Raw genomic sequence first — 18,135 nt, 5'->3', positions numbered from 1 at the left:
CGCCGGAGGAAATCTGTAAGGCAGCCACTTGGTCGAGGTTTTCCACCTTCGTGAAGCATTATCGCTTGGATATCCGGTCAGATAAGGAACAGGCGTTCGGACGCAAGGTCCTTCAGGCGGTGGACCCACCCTAAGGGGGTAAGTTCTCGTTTATCGTCTCAGATGGCTGTCCTGGAAGACGTAGGGAGAAAACCAGAGTTAGACTTACCGGTAACTCCTTTTCTACGAGTCTTCCAGGACAGCCGGTAATTCCCACCCTTCTAATGTACAACCGAGAGAGTTAAGGTTGACTGCATGAAAATTGTATTTACCTATATTTGTGTCTTTCAGTGGCTTCCGCTAGTTCTCTTTTAATAACTGGATGTGAGGCCCGCCTTTTAAAGGCATGGGGGATGGTGTGTTTCCTGATCCGGAGGGAGGAGCCCAAGGTCTCAGATGGCTGTCCTGGAAGACTCGTAGAAAAGGAGTTACCGGTAAGTCTAACTCTGGTTTTTTGTCATATGGCGCTACATTATTTTAACTGACAATTGCGCAGTCATGCAACACTGCAGCCAAATGAAATTTAAGTCCATTTCCTGCCCCACAAATAGAGCTTTCCTTCAGTGGTATTTGATCGCCTCTGCGTTTTTTTTGCTTTTTTTTTTTTATAATTTTTTGCGCTAGAAAAAATAATGCCAATTTTGAGAAAACGAAACCTATTTTTGACTTTTTGCTATTAAATGTGTCCAATTAAAAAAAAAAAATTTCAAAATCAAATTGTCATAAATTTAGGCCAAAATGTATTCTGCTAAAAAAAAAAAAAAATCGCAATACGTGTAAATTTAATTGGTTTATGTGAAAGTTATAGCGTCTACAAATGGCAGTATTGGAATTTTTATTTGTATTTTTTTTATACTAGTAATGGCAGCGATCAGCGACTTATAGCAGGACTGCGGCGGGCATTCTGACACTGAGGAAGGGGGGGGGGGGGGACTGAATAACTCACTGCTAATAAAAAGCACTGTCCCTGTACTAATGACACTAGACAGGGGTTAACATCTGGGGCGATCAAAAGGTTAACTGTATGCTGTGTGTGCTTTACACTATAAGCACACTGCTTTGTATGGCTCTGCTATGCAGAGCCATACAAAGCAGTTTACTGGAGCTTACAGGGGAGAGATCTGTGTTGTTTACATACAGGTCTCTCCCCCGTCTGTGATACACAGCAATTGCCGGGTGCTGGCATGGAATCACCGATCGGGACCCAGTGATCGACAGCTGAGGCCACCAATGGCTTCGCAGGTAGCCCCCTACCCGGAAATGCAAAATCGTGTGTGTGTGTGTGTGTGTGTGTGTGTGTGTGTGTGTGTGTGTGTGTGTGTGTGTGTGTGTGTGTGTGTGTGTGTGTGTGTGTGTGTGTGTGTGTGTGTGTGTGTGTGTGTGTGTGTGTGTGTGTGTGTGTGTGTGTGTGTGTGTGTGTGTGTGTGTGTGTGTGTGTGTGCCACGTGACACAACTGATCACAGTGTAAACACAGTTGCCGGTTATTGGCTGCACTTTCCTCATGCTGTCACAGTGTGAGGAAATGAGAGCCGGCAACTGTGAAAGAGGACATCAGTGCAGTCCACCAGCCAATTGATAGGTTGACAGTTTGGTTGAGGACACAAGCAAATGTAGCAATTACCAATTCTGGCATTCCAGGAATGTAACTGTTTTTTGAAACCTTTAAATTGATGGGTTTAGTTCCACTTTATGATTTACTGCTGTTCAGGGGCTCTGGGCTTCAGCAAAATGGCAGCATCCAGCAAAAAGAAACAGAAGCAATGCAGGAGGCAATTTACAGCACACACTAATTGTGGTGGCATAATTTATTATTTCGGAATGTATGTCACTAGGAAAGAACATAATTTTTTTTTTTCAAGTTAAAGTTCCACTTTAATTAGGCAGCCACAATCAATGTGCTTAGTATACTGTATATTACAAAAAATATATATATATCCAAGAGTACAGCCTAGCTGCTCAGTACTTTAGCTTGCTGAAATTGCTGTAGTGAATCCACCCTGCTGCCTTTTTTTTGCAATCCGGTGATTTATGAATTCTTAAAAGGTGAATTTAAGTCTGCAACAATTTAAACATTTGTCCCTTTGCTTGCTGTACAGTTTTCTTCCCTTAGTCTTTTCATCCTTCTCTGCACTGGCCTGTGGGAGAAGTTAGATGGAGCTAGCACATCACTTTCAATACTATTATTTAGCCTTTATAAACTAATACACACAGCTTCACCTAATGTGAACGCTGTAAACCACCAGGTGGGGGTTCAACACCTCCTGAGTCCTGCAAAAGTGATCAGGCAACTATACTGCCTCTTAAATCTTGTTTAGTAAAACAGAAGCAAGCTTTTGGCTGCTTTTGCAGCTGCAAGCTTGTTTTAACCCCTCCAATGCCATGATATTTAAGATATGTCTTTGACAGTGGAAGGGTTTTAAATAATATCCTCTTATTTAATACCAAAAAATGCACTCGGTAGCATTTGTGCTCACTGTGTGGGCTTCAAACAAGACATTAGTGTCCTAAAATCTTTGCAATTGCAACCCAGTGGAAATGTTGCTATTGTGCTAACTTTTGTTCAAGCAAACTCAACTGGATCATATTACACTGGTCATTTATGGCGATTTATTTCTCTTGCCCTCTTTGTAGTGCTGGAAATGAAAAAACTCTAATCTAAAATACTGGAGATGGTTCTAATTTTCACTGTTGGGTATTTTCTTGTTTTTCGTATTGTGTTATATGTTTTAGTGACACGAACTGTCAACATACTTTGTCTCTCTAACCTCTAGATAAGTTGAATCACTGTCTGGGAAATATAAGTGAATGGTTATTCTTTAATAGAAAAATACCTGACTGAAAAGGAAAAGCTGTATTATAGTAGAACTATAGGAAAAACTTTTTTTTTTTCTTATAACCCCTGTCAGATTTTTTTTTTTTGCCATCTATTTCCCATTGCAGAGATTTCCCTTCACTTCCTGTCCCATAGCCAAACAGAAAGTGATAGGAAATCCCTGAAAATTAAGGAAATTCCTATGGGACCCCCAGGTCACCAGAAGTATTGTCACTATTGGATTAGTTCCCCTCTTACTTTTCTGGGGACAACCCAAAATTTGGGATTATTCGTTTTACTTTCACTTTTAATGATAAAGGTAACCAAGACAAATGGTGAATTTCCTTAACAGGAGCACAGACAGCAATAAAAACTGTTAAGCATCCTTATCCTTTTAAATTAAAAGCACATTTTGAGTTTTAGATTTACCATCTCTCTGCATTATGTAAATTAACAGCTTACTTATGGCCTATCCCTTTAGTCAGAACTTTTTTTTTTTTTATATTATATATTGCGGTACATATCAGAATTACAGGAAACAGCATTTGTATATTTTTTTCCTCTTCCAAAAAACCTAGGAAATGGATACATCTGTATGTACAGTGTGTACATATATAAATATAAGCTACTGTGTATGTGTATATCTATCTATCATTCATTCGTATAATCTTGAAATCTGCTACCAGTAAAGGATTATTATTACGCTACAAAAGATACACATAAGCTGAGAAGGGTCCCATCATTTTTGTTCATTACATTTTCATTTGTTTTATTTAACCGCTAGCCTACAGGGCACTTTTACCCCCCTCCTGCCCAGGCCAATTTCCAGCTTTCAGCGCTGTCACACTTTGAATGACAATTGCGCGGTCATGCAACACTGTACCCACATGGAATTTTTATAATTTTTTTTGTGACAGAGCTTTATTTTGGTGGTATTTATTCACCTCTGGGTTTTTTATTTTTTGTTAAACAAACCAAAAACAACTGAAAATTTTGAAGAAGAAAAAAAAATTTTTCTTAGTTTTTGTTATAAAATTTTGTAAATAAGTGATTTTTCTCCTTCGCTGATGTGCGCTAATGCAGTGATGTGCACTGATAGGCTGCACTGATGGACACTGATAGGTGGCACTGATGGGCACTGTTAGGTGGCACTGACACATGGCACTGTTAGGTGGCACTGACACATGGCACTGTTAGGCGGCACTGACACATGGCACTGTTAGGCGGCACTGACACATGGCACTGTTAGGCGGCACTGACACATGGCACTGTTAGGCGGCACTGACACATGGCACTGTTAGGCGGCACTGACACATGGCACTGTTAGGCGGCACTGGTGGCACTGAAAGGCAGCTCAGATGGGCACTGATATGTGGCATTGATGTGCACTGGTAGGCACTGATATGTGGCACTGGCACGAGGCACTGATGGATACTGACAGGTGGCACTGCTGGGGCTACACTGATAATCAGAGCACACTGATCATCAGTGCCCTGATGATCCGTGTACATGTCCCCTCTGCGGAATGCCGATTACCGGCTCTCCTCTCAGCGTGACAGCTCGAGAGGAGAGAATTGCCGATAACCGACATTTCCCTGTTTTACATGTGATCAGCTGTGATTGGACACAGCTGATCACATGACCGAGCCGACATCTTCGGCTCTTTCCGTGATCGGTGATCCGCTGTGTCCGAGGGACACAGTGCACCACAGATCGCGCGCTGCACACTCCCTGAGCCGCGCATGCGCGGTGAGAATGGGAGGACGTCATATGGCGTTCTCCCAGAACGAGAGAACCACCTGCGTCCGTCATATTACTATATGGCGGGCGGGAGGTGGTTAAAATATTCTGTTCATTCAAAAGCAATGGCTGATTTTATTAAATTTGGAATAAACAATGATGAGGACCAATTGCTTTTGTCAATTTCAAGTTGTTGTAGAGAAAATTGTGGGTTCTTTTTCCGTGGAAGAATACCAACAATTTGTCCATGGTTGTAGAGTATGTAGTAAGGTACCACTTTGTTAGATCCATATATAAATGTTTCCTGCTACAATAATGCAGGTGTACATCTTTCTACTAAATGCCATGCATTTTAACTGCTGTTAAACCAAGGGTTTTACACCCCCAGTCAGACTCTGAAGAAAGAATTATAGTTAATTAACCCCCAGAATAACCTTCTACGCCTGCCAAACAATACCGCTTTTGAAGACATTAAACATAGCTCACAAACGTGCGTTGTTTTTTTTCTTGAGAAGAAAAACCCTTTTTAATGTATTTTACAATCACAATTCAGTGTCTTTTGTGTAAAAGAAGCGTCATTAGAAGGAACAATGCGGAGAGCTTTGACACATTTATTAAAATGATAATGCACTGAAGTGTCTTTACTGTGTTTCATACATTGGTGCATTTTCCAGCTGGGGGAATGATGTAGTATAAATAATACTAATAACCAAAGTGTGGTGTGTGTGCAGAATAATAAAATTGGCCTAGATCAAATGCAGTGGAGTGCCGCTATTTAATCAAATGGATTTGAATAACCCTTCAATGCCAAGTGTGTTTTTGCATTATTTTCTACCGCAATCAATATTGGAGAAAATGTACATAAAGTACCCTTTGAATAATCAGGGTGAAAAAAAATTAGTTTGAGATTTGATATAATGCTTAATATATTCGCATGAAGCAGTGATGATGCACATGGTTGCCTCTAAACAGCTGCTTTCCATTACAAATCTTTCAGCACAATATTGTGAAAATGGCTTGGAGGCACTAGCAGAGCTTCTACTTTTTATTGAAAGTATTCTCATAACAAATTACTTGACAAGTGAAATAATTCTGAATAGTAATGCACATGGGACATAAATAACGAAAATGGCTTCACACTAGGCCTTGACAAATAATAAAAGTTTAATAGCCTGAAAAAAATATTGCTTCATCTTAATATCAGTGTTATTGATCTAAGGCAGCATCTTTTCTGAATGCCATATGGGCAGAGTGGTCAAATGGTCTTTATGCACAAAATGAAAATTTAGACCAGTTCATACATTTAAACGGAAAAAAAATGCCCTTTATACCCACACAACCCACACAACCCCCACACGCACCTACTTATCCCTAAATTCTTCATTTCTGCCTTAAATATCTCATTTTAACTCTTCCACCATTATCAATATGATGGGATACTGAATAATAAAGGGTTACCTCAGTCTAATCTGATATAGTCATAAGTAGAGCAACTAAATATTTTAAGCACTTGCCTACCGGGCACTTATACCCCCTTCTTTACCAGGCCAATTTTTAGCTTTCAGCGCTGTCGCACTTTGACAATTGCGCGGTCATGCAAGATTGTACCCATATGAAATTTTTAGCATTTTTTTTTTCACAAATAGAGCTTTCTTTTGGTGGTATTTAATCGCCGCTGGGCATTTTACTTTTTGCGCTATAAACAAAAAAAGTGAAAATTTTTATAATAGAAACAAAGAAACTTTTTTTTTTAAAATTTTTTGCAAACGGGTAATCTTTCTCCTTCACTGAAGTGCGTTGAGGCAGCACTGATGGGCACTGATAGGCAGCACTGATCAGCACTGATAGGCGGCACTGACTGGCATCACTGCTGGGCACTGACTGGTGGCACTGCTAGGCATTGACTGGCACAACTGGGCACTGACTGGCACAACCGCTGGGCACTGACTGGCAGCACTGCTGGGCTGCACTGATGGGCACTGGTAGGTAGCACTGGTGGGCACAGGTGGGTGGCACTTCTGAGCACAGGCGTGACACAGGTGGGTGCACTGCTGGGCACAGGTGGGCGGAACTGGTGGGTGGCACTGCTGGGCACCGATCATCAGGGCACTGATATATCGGTGCCAATTCCTGCTCTGACAACTGCTGGTTCTCGGCAGTACTTTCCTCACGCTCTGACAGCGTGAGGAAAGTGCAGCCGAGAACCGGCAATTGCATTTCCCGGTGATCAGCGTGTCATTGGACATGGCTGATCACGTGGTAAAAGGCTGCTGTGATTGGCCTTTTACCACATCACGTGATCAGCTGTGTCCTGCGGACACAGTGATCACGGGGATCGCCGGGTGCCCCCCCCCCGGGGGCGCGCAGGAGAGTGCGTTCTGGGAGGACATCATATTACGCCCTCCCAGAACTAGCCGGCCGCAGTGTAGCCGTCATTCGGCTATCTGCGGTAGGCAAGTGGTTAAAATCCTTTTAAAGTTACATGTAAACAAGTGATCTAAATTGCAGGTGCAGTAGAGCCTACATTATGTCTTGCTGTAATGTGTGAGGTCTTTTAGCTCTAGTGCCAGTGAACAAACTTTGAGTCCCAGGCAGCAGGTTGCAGATTGGAAGCAGTAGTCTCTTGGCAGCTGTACCACACAGCCCCACTGTAAGTCATAGCTGGAATGCTCCAATCAGCATTGAACTTGGTTGATCACCAGAGAATGTGTTCAACCTCTGCAGAGATACCACTGCTTTCACAAAGTGCCAGCATACGTCTGTGCAACCAGCTGCCTGGCCACTATTTGTTCAAATTTCCATATAATCAACAATCCAATGGACAATTGTACTTCAAATCCCTAATGCTATACATGTACCAAATAGGTTAGTGATTTTATTTAAAAATCACATTAGAAAGTGTTTATCAGCACTGTGTATACCTGCTGAGCATAATCTGCAAACTTTATTTAGAAAATGATTTCATCAGGTTGCACTAATTTTGTGTTTGTGCTGTTTTTTGTCAGTATATATTAACCAGTTGCTGCTCGTCACAGTAGATTTACAGTGACAGGGTGGCAGCTGTAGACTCAGCAACGTAAATAACGTTGCGAGCCTGCTTTCGAGTCTGGAACTCACATGCATGCACCCACTGCTGGTCCACTCTGCGGTTGGACACAGCACAATTTGTTCAGCAGGTCTTGGCTAATGAGTTATGACTGGGACCTGCTGATCAGCTGTGTCCAATCACAGCACAGAGCCTTTTGTTTACAAACAACACAGGGCTTTGTACACATAGCAGGGATGTGGCTGTTTGCCAGGGCTGTTTTGCTTTTGCAGGAAGAAAAAATAGCCACGTCTATTAGTAAAAAGCTGCACATATTACACATTGTTAGGCACATAGTTAAATCTTTGGCCCTTGATGTTAACCCCTTCCCAGCCAGTGTCACAAGCACAGTGACAATGTAGAAGATTAGCACTGGTCACTGTACTAATGTCACTATTGATGTCAGTGTACCTCCCAGCAAGTGTCAGATTGCCAACAACACTACCACAGTCCCCACTGTAAGGCGCTAATCACCGCCATTACCAGTATAGCGTCTTAGCTGCGTACATTCTAGTATATATACCATAGTTTGTAGATGCTATAACTTTCATATGTCTTTTTTAACAAATGTAGAATACATTGTGACCAACATTTTATGAAGAAATTAGTTTTTGTTTTTAATTGAATATATTTTCTAACAGAAATAATTTTTTTTTTTTTACTTTTTGCGCTATAAACAAAAAAAGACTGACAATTTTGAGAAAAAAAAACAATATTTTTGAGTTTTTGCGATTCAACATATCCAGTAAAAAAATTTAAAAAATCAAATGTCAAAAATTTAGGTCAAAATGTATTCTGTTGCATGTCTGTCTTTTACGGAAAAAAAAATGCCAATATGTGTAAATTAATTGGTTTTATGTGAAACTTACAGTGTTTGCAAATGGCGGTAATTTTTTTTTTTTCTAGTAATGGCGGCGATCAGTGACTTATAGCGGGACTGTGGTGGCCATTCTGACACTGGGGGGAACTGACTTGGTGTCACTGACATCCCCAGTGACACCAATACAGTGATCAGTGCTAATAAAAAGCACTGACACTGTACTATTGGTACTGGGCAGGAAAGGGTTAACATGTGGGGGCTCAAAGGGTTACCTGTGTGCTGTTTTACTATGAGGCTGTGTTTCACTGTAAGCTCACTGCTTTGTATGGCTCTGCTATGCAGAGCCATACAAAGCAGTGTGAAGGAGCTGACAGGAGAGATCTGTGTTTTGTTTATACACAGGTCTGTCCCCTGTCGGAGATACCCGGCGATCATCGGGTGCCAGTGAGAAATCACCACCCAGGACCTAGTGATTGACGGCCAAGGCCGTGAATGGCGGCGCGGGTAGGCACCCCCCCTACCCAGAACGGCAAAATCATGTGTAGATATACGTGATTTCGTGCACCCATGCTGCCCTGTAGCAATATCTCTGCTATAGAGCGGCGCGAAAGTGGTTAATTTTCTTTTTATATAATAAAAAATCCCAGTAATGATCAAATTCCACCAAGAGAAAGCTTTATTTGTGTGAAAACAAATTATTATATAAGTTTAGTTTCGGTACAGTATTGCATGACTGTGCAATTGCCAGTTAAAGTAGTGCAGTGATGAATAGCAAAAAATGCCCTTGTCATGCAGGGGGTAAAACCTACTGGAGCTCAAGCGGTTAAATAACCATTCCTGGGATGAGTATTTCAAACTATTGCTGATGCTAGATAGTCTAGGCACCCTTTTAAATTCTGTACAACCTGAGGCACCCATTCTAAAGTGTCAAAAACAAAATTAATAGTTTTACCTAATGAAGCCGCTTCCACAAACATAGGACACCCAATATTAGAGGTGGTTAAGTTTTACAAAGCAATACCTTTTGCACACTGGTACTGCATAGTTTTCCAGCGTTTCTCTTCTCCCTCAGTTTCTCTCCCTCATTCAGCTAACCTGACCCCAGTCCAGATTGGGAGGGCCAAACAAGTATGTTCTCTGGCTTCGTTTCTCTCCCTCATTCAGCTAACCTGATCCCAGTCCTGATGGAGAGGAGAAAACAAGAATGTTCTCTGGTTCCGTTTCCCTCCCTCATTCAGCTAACCTGACCCCAGTCCTGATTGGGAGGGACAAACAAGGATGTTCTCTGGCTCCAGACAACCTCTTTATCTTTATCAATTAACAAAATGGAATGTAAATGAACAGAAAAGAAATCAAATCAATGATTCAAAGCAGCATCAGTTCTTCTAGGTACACTTGCTCACAGTTTGTAAAGGAACTCTGCAGGTTGGTTGTTCCAAACGTCTTGGAGAACTATCCATGGATCTCCTGTGAATGTAGGCTGCCTTTATATCCTTCTGTTTCTTCGTGTAATCCCAGACAGACTTGATGATATTGTGATTCGGGCTCTGTGGGGGCCAAACCATCACCTCCAGCACTCTTTTTGTTCTACTTTATGCTAAAGCTGGTTCTTAATGTTGGCTGCATGTTTGAGGTCATTGCCTTGCTGCAGAATAAATCTAGGGCCAATCGCATGGCTTCCTGATGGTATGGCATGATAGATAAGTATCTGTCTGTATTTCTCAGCTTTGAGGACACCATTGATTCTGACCAAGTTTTCAGCTCCATTTGAAGAAATGCAGCCCCAAAATTTGCAAGGAACCTCCACCATGCTTTTCTGTTGCCTACAGACACTCATTATTGTACCACTCTCCAGCCATTTGGTGGAAAATCAGCCTCCTGCTACAGCCAAATATTTCAAATTTTGACCCATCAGTCCATTGCACCTGCTGCCATTTTTCTGTTCCCAAGTTCTTAGGTTTTTGTCCATAGTTGAGTCACTTAGCCTTGTTTCCAGGTGGAGGTATGGCTTTTTGGCCACAATTCTTCCATAAATACCACTTCTGGCCAGACTTCTATAGACAGTAGATGGGTGTACCTAGGTCCTGCTGGTTTCCATCAGTTCTGTGCTAATTGTACTGCTGGACATCTTACACTGTTGAAGAGAAGTAAGCATGATATCTTTTATCTGCTGCATTGTTTCCTTGGTCGACGACTGCTTCTATGGTCCTCAATGTTGCCTTTTTCTTTGTACATCTTCTTCAAAAGAGCTTGAAAAGCACATCTTGAAACCCAGTCTGCTTTGAGATCTATGCCTGGGAGAGACCTTGCTGATGCAATACTACCTTGTGTCTTGTTGCTGTGCTCAGTCTTGCCATGGTGTATGACCTTTGCAATGAAACTGCCCTGCATAGCAAAGTTTGGCTGTTTTTTTACCCAGTTTTAAGCCTATTTATGCAGCTGTTTCTCTTTCAGTTAATGACTGCGTTTCATCATACATATAAAATTGATGATCATCAGCACCTGCTTGGTATAATTGATTAATCCTACACTTGACTATGATCCTACAAAATCCCTAACTTTGTGCAAGTGTAAGAATGGATGCTGGTTTGAAGCCAGAGGGTAGTAACACCAAATATTGTTTTGATATAAATGTTTTTTCTGTTTGTTGACTTTGCATTTTGTACATTGATATAAATAAACCTTTAAAATACATATTTTTAAAAGCATTGGTCAATTAGCTACCACTCGCCTGAACGAATAAAATTCAAAATACTAACAACTTACAAAGCCATCCACAACTGTGCCCCCAGCTACATCCCCAACCTGGTCTCAAAATATCAACCAAACCGCTCTCTTCGATCCTCCCAAAACCTTCTGCTCTCTAGTTCCCGTGTCACCTCCTCCCATGCTCGCCTCCAGGACTTCTCCCAAGCTTCCATCCTATGGGACTCCCTACCCCAATCTGTCCAGCTATCTCCTATCTATCCACCTTTAGGCAATCCCTGAAAACCTTTCTCTTTAAAGAAGCCTATCCTGCTTCTAACTAATAAACTGCCTTTTACTTCCTCCATCAGCTCATCCCCCACAGCTAGTACTTTTTTCTATCACTCAACCTTTCCTCCTAGATTGTAAGCTCTAAGGAGCAGGGCCCTCTGTTTCCTCTTGTACCAAATTGTATTGTAGCTGGAATGTCTTCCTTCATTTTGTAAAGTGTTGTGCAAACTGTTGGTGCTATATAAATCCTGTATAATAATAGACGGGTGAAAAATAGGCATAAGGAGCCCCCATGTGAAAGGAGCCTTACTTTACAACATTTCTTCACACCTGCCTAAAACGTTTGCACTGTACTGTATGTAAAAAGCTGCAAGCACAAAAGGGGAAAGAAATCGTCTAAAATTAAATATATGTAAATGTTTTGTCCTATACTCAATCGATGTTACTCAATAATCTAATCACAATAGTGTATAAAATTCATACATATATCGGACATAATACAATTGCTCGTCTTTTTTGTTCCTTTTATTGTGAATGTATTTAGTGTTTGAGCACTTGAGCTTTCAGCACATAAAAAGAAATTACTGAAATCTGCATAACAGAGCATGTTCCTATTCACATGCGTGTATTTTTCTGTGTTTTACACAACCATGCCCTGAACTAGGAGTGTAATTTGTTTGCGGCCTGCTGAGTGTTGGTTCTGATGATTGCAGAAAGCTTTCTATTAGTATATGCAATAAGATCAAACAGTAAATTATAGAGTATTGCTATACCTCAAGAACCAGTATTGCTAGTGGGCACCTTTCAGCCCATGTCGCCCCCCCCCCCCCCCCCCCATTACTGGCTTTCCATGCCTTGTTCTATTCTGTATCTACGTGGAGATCACCATCTTGGTAGAGTAAGACCTTGGGTGAGAAATGCTCCCTTGATGAGTGTGATGACTGACAGCAGGGATGACTCATCATTGTTGGGAAGCTGGCAGTTGTTGAAGGATATTCCCGTACTTCTCTAAAAACCTCTGAATTGAGCGATAACTAGGATTAAACCTAGTGGAAATATGGGACCTTCAATAGGTTCAGGTTCTACCCTCTGGTTATCTATAAGTCTCAAAAGATTGTCAGTGTACTTCCTTATAAATCACCTATGTGAAAGTTATACTATATGGGTTGGTGTTACAATAGAGGATAAATTCATGGATTCTGGTTTCGGGCCTTGTAAGATGATTATCACATCTATATATCTCCCAAACAAGACCATGGGTTCTGAAAAAGGGTTGTTGGCCTATATACTGTACAAAGGTCTTCCCAGTAACACATGTAGAGGTTAGCATAACTTGGCCTCATCGCTTTGTCAACTTTCTGCATGTAGAACAACTCAAGGAAACCAGTAAATTTGTAGCTTAAAATAAATGTTACAGCCTCCCTCTTTCTCTGTTCTGCTATGTTCTTATTCTTCCAGAAGTTTCCTTCTGCTTGTAAAGTCTTTACCCTGTGAGTAGGATAACATATTTTTAATAAATGTTATTGATGGTCCTACATTATGGTCTATGTGCCATGTTTCTTTTTCACCCATTGCTTACTTTACATAGATAGAGTTCCCCCCCACAGCATGCAGTGGCAGACCTAAATTTAGTGTCAGTGATGCATGTTTTGTATGCGGGCTACCCACCTGTACAGTCTTTTGGCATTACAGGTGATGTCTTCTTTTTTTTTTTTTTTTTTTTTTTTTTTTTTTTTAGTGTTGCATATTTTATATAAAATATATTTAAGGCTCTTGCAAGTCTTTATTTAATACACTTTGATTGGACTGAGTTGAGTGCTATGTGTTGAGCATCTTTGCAACCTAGCAGTTTTTGTTTTTTAGCAGCAGGATTGTAAACCTGTAATTTTCTCTATCATATATTACGGGACACAGAGCAGGCTATAAACATAACTATTTGGGTTAAGCACCCCTTATAGGTTAATAGACACTGGCAGACAAAAACAGACGGAGTCTTCTCCTATATAACCCCTCTTACACAGGAAGACCCTCAGTTTTTTCACCAGTGTCTTGAAGGTGATGGCCTCTGAATTTCAGCTCTCTGTAAGAGTAGCACCGGTCTCAAAAAGGTTCTAATGGTTATCAAGGGACTGGATAATCGGAATTATTCGGATAGCTGGTGGCTAAAATGGATGGTACTTGACCCTGTTGAGAAGATGGAAGACGCAGGGATTGCCTGTAATGCGGCCTTATGGTGCTGGAGCCTACTTTAATGTAGCCTTGTGCAGTTGTTATCTGACCTAGGCGCTTTCCGGCTGGGTGCTATACAGGTCCAAGGCAAGGGCCCCAGGAAAAGATCGGGGGACCGAGTCCTTAAGGATCTTTTATGACCAAGCCTGCCGTGATTGGATTTTTTGCCTATTGGACAAGAATGTCTGTTGGACGAGGTTGGTGGGTTTGCTCCCTCATCCTTCTTTTCTTTTGGAAAAAAAAAAAGAACATATTTTGTTTATATGTGTTATGTGGGGCAAACTGTTATAGAATACAGCTGTCATACATAACGAAGGCTGTCCATTTTTATCAGAGCATACAGTCTATTCAATCTTCGGCAGCAGAGGAGCCAGCTCTGTGTTCTTAGATGACATAATGAAGTGAAAGGATGCAGTTTCTTGCGGCAGGCGTGCATGAGGCATGCATGTGCAGTAGCAGCCAAAAGCTGTGGGCGGCCATCTTTCTTAAGGATTGTGTGCATACACGTGAACTCTGGTAAGCAGCAGGAGAGGGACAAAGAGCAGGATAGCCTGCTGGGCCCATGTGTTTTGAGGTGCATGGTACTGGTGGCCAGTCCAGACTGTGGGCTAGATTAGAGCTACTGACTGTTGGGCTATGATAACTGATTTTGGCTGGATCACAGCCTAGCCTAATGGGAATAATCTGCTAACAAAGCAAGATTATTTTGTCACAACCCTTAGCAGTATTGGCAGTTGGCTTTGAAGTGGGTAATGTCTTCCAAAAACCGGAGCGGAGGAAATGCAGCAGGAAGGGGCGCATGTGCTTTGCCACCAGATCCTGAAGAACCTAGTTGATCTTTTATATATCCAATACACGTGTATGGGCCCAGTGGCTTATAAGCATGTAGACCTTGTGGCGCTGTAACTTTTTATATTTGATATCCAATATATCCCAACTTTTGGGACAGTATCCTACGGGGAATACATGCATATAGAATAATTGTCATCTGGGCGTCTATATTATGACATTGTTTTTAATTTTCTGTATGTCAATATGTATGTTGTGGTCGCTGAGCACAGTGTGTTACTTCTACTTTGCTGCATTGCAAAATGGTTTTTGCAAAGAATTTAATAAAACGTTTAAATTGTAAAGACTGATACAAGCCTTGTTTGCTGTCCAATTAACCACTTGTCTCATAGGGTGGGCAAAATAGTCACTCATGTGACTATTTTGTTCTTTTGCTATTTTTTGGTTTAGACAGCAACACTTATCAAGTGACTAGGCAATCAGTGTTTTTCTATATTCCCCTCTTATTCTTTCAGTTCTTTAAATTTAGTTCCTACACTGCTCCCCCTCCACCTGCACATTGCAACATCAGTACTGCGGTTTGTGCAAAGTGTACTGATGAAAAACTGTAGTGTATGAGCTTTTACTCTGGACTAACGCTCCACAGGAGTAAATAATGTGCAAGATTTTCACAAGTGATGATGTGGTGCCAACAAGCCCACATAGCTCATATCTTTCTTGATCAAAGACATGCAAGTATAAGAATGAGAGGGGAGCCTGAGGGAAGAGGGGAGATCACAACAAAACCCTGCACTGCTCATTCTGCTGCAACTTGCTCTCACATTGGCCAGTCATCTCAATTTCAATTTACACCTTGACCGGGCTGCTTTACCATCATTCCCATATTCTGCTGACAACATTCTTTTATCTCCTCCAACATCAGCTTCATAATAACCCATGTATCATCCTGTAGCCTTTGTCAACTTAGAAAAAGTAAACACTGCTCACGGTTGGTCTTAATCTAACCCACCTCCACTGCACACTAGCAGTTGCTGGCCCTGTTCATTGCAGAAATCATGATGTGAGGGGAAAAAGTCCAGCTGGCCGCACATCTGTAAAATCACCTTTTATTGTATCAAAATCCACATAGACACTCCACGGTACAATACACAAGGGAAAATAGCACAAAAACCAAAGCGTTTCACATCGGCACTTAGGCATAGCCACAATGACATTGCTTAACACTGGCTTAAGCCCTTGTCAGCTTCCCTCAGCTGTGTCGTAACACCTGTGATACCAATATGATTGTAAAATCCGTTCTTCCAAAATCTTTGTGATAGCTACCAGAGCCAGCAATATCAGAAACGGGCACGGACTCCTCAATTCAGGCAATCGTTCATTCACTCCTCACTCTGACTGCTGCATCTGGAGACTAGTATTTGTATTTACAGGTGATAGTAAATGGAAAGGCTGTGATATAAAATTGTTGACAATTCACTCAAAGATATTTGTTGAATGGAACCTATATTGTGTTTTAGAGAATTTGTAGGTTTCCAACCCTAAGAAATATTGCTACAGTGTATATTCCATATATCTGCAATATAATAGAGCAGCACTACAGATAATGAGTATTAAAAGTCCACGTAAAGTCTATAACGAATCCTCTGCACATGTCAAATACAGGCGAGAGGCTGAAAGTGAAGGTTCCCCACTAGTGGTGATTCCAGTTTTCTGTTTTCTCTGAATACTTGGACGGAAGGGAACTTCTTCATAGCTATTGATTGAGACTTTCACTTAAATGTTTCACATGTCATTCTGATGAATGGTTACATTATTACTATGATACATTTATATTATTGACTCAATGGGAATCTTGACGTGTACAGAGGATTCGTTATAGAGTTTATGTGGACTTTTAGTATTCATTATCTGTAGCGCTGTCCTAATCTACTATATTGCTTTTTTTAGATGTGGTTTGATCATATGAGGACTTAGCGGCAGCAGATTATCCTATTCATTCATTGATTCATTTATCGTTTTTACACCAGAATTGCGCACAGGTTGCTTTTACTGTGTATTCCATACCCGTTAATATCTTGTGGATGACAATGAATCCTTTCTGTTCCATTGTCTCTTCGCTTACTACAAGTAATTTCAGGGAGTTTTGGGGATCAAATAGTGTTGCACTGCTCTCTTACCCATGATGTTGTCCAAGGGTAACTAAGCCATGCAGATAATTGAGTATTTACAGGTATAGAACATATATATTGATGCATTTATTTTTAATCATTCACTGGCCTGAGACCACGCTTAGTGACACAGCTATGTATGTACAGTATATTTGGTGTGTGTGTGTATTTGTGTTTTATATCAGAACTTGTTATTTTATGTTAAACACTTTTTTGTGAGTATATTTTTTTTCAAAATAAATAAGGTTACACATATCCACTACCTTGTTTTTCACAACCTGGAATGTAATTTCTTTTCAGATCAAAAATCTGCATCCCACACCTAAAAAGAAGTAAAGTAGCACACATTCTAAACCTTAGTCCTCCACTCAACTTGAATCCAGTTTGGTTTAAGAATCACTGTGGTAAGTTATGACATTCTTTTCTATTGTACTTTTATGACTTTGGTACTGTACTGGACATATACACAGTAATAGTTGTTTTTGACATTGTCACTTATGATTTCATCATCCTCATAGGAATTAAGTCAAAATAGATATTTGAAAGTAGTTGCTTAATAACAATAAGATGTATAATAAACTTAAAAACTTGAACCCTCATTACGTTGTTTTATTTATTTATATATATATATATATATTTATTTACACAGGTGAAACTCGAAAAATTAGAATATCGTGCAAAAGTTAATTTATTTCAGTAATGCAACTTATAAGGTGAAACTAATATACAGTCATGGCCGAAATTGTTGGCACCCTTGATATTTTTCCTGAAAATCAAGTATTTCACACAAAAAAGGTATTGCATTAACACATGTTTTGCTATACACATGTTTATTCCCTTTGTATGTATTGGAACAAATATAAAACAGAGGCAGAAAAGCAAATATGACATAATGTCACACAAAACCCCAAAAATGGGCTGGACAAAAGTATTGGCACCCTTAACTTAATATTTGGTTGCACACCCTTTGGAAAACATAACTGAAATCAGTCGCTTCCTATAACCATCAATAAGCTTCTGACACCTCTCACCCGGAATTTTGGACCACTCTTCCTTTGCAAACAGCTCCAGGTCTCTCTTATTGGAAGGACACCTTTTCCCAACAGCAATTTTAAGATCTCTCCACAGGTGTTCAATGGGATTTAGATCTGGGCTCATTGCTGGCCACTTCAGAACTCTCCAGCGCTTCTTTGCCATCCATTTCTGAGTGCTTTTTGACGTATGTTTGGGGTCATTGTCCTGCTGGAAGACCCAGGATCTTGGACGCAAACCCAGCTTTCTGACACTGGGCCCTACAGTGCGACCCAAAATCCTTTGGTAATCCTCAGATTTCATGATGCCTTGCACACAGTCAAGGCACCCAGTGCCAGAGGCAGCAAAACAACCCCAAAACATCATTGAACCTCCACCATATTTTACCGTAGGTACTGTGTTTTGTTCTTTGTAGGCCTCATTCCGTTTTCGGTAAACAGTAGA

General features: G+C 40.8%; 1 protein-coding gene across 4 annotated transcripts in view; it reads left to right on the top strand.

The window, feature by feature from the left end:
* Positions 1-18,135, top strand: part of HSDL2 (hydroxysteroid dehydrogenase like 2) — an 88,826-nt gene that overhangs the window by 30,558 nt on the left and 40,133 nt on the right. For all 4 annotated transcript variants that reach the window (XM_089670931.1, XM_089670930.1, XM_089670935.1 and 1 more), the window contains one exon: positions 16,960-17,063. In XM_089670931.1, coding sequence (XP_089527057.1) covers positions 16,960-17,063 — 104 coding nt within the window. The remainder of the gene's footprint in view (positions 1-16,959; positions 17,064-18,135) is intronic.

This window comes from Staurois parvus, unplaced genomic scaffold, assembly GCF_062004578.1.
Source record: "Staurois parvus isolate SC_StPar_1 unplaced genomic scaffold, SC_StPar_1.0 ptg000096l, whole genome shotgun sequence".
NCBI classification, from domain to species: Eukaryota; Metazoa; Chordata; class Amphibia; order Anura; family Ranidae; genus Staurois; species Staurois parvus.
This window is presented reverse-complemented; position numbering and strand designations above follow the sequence as displayed.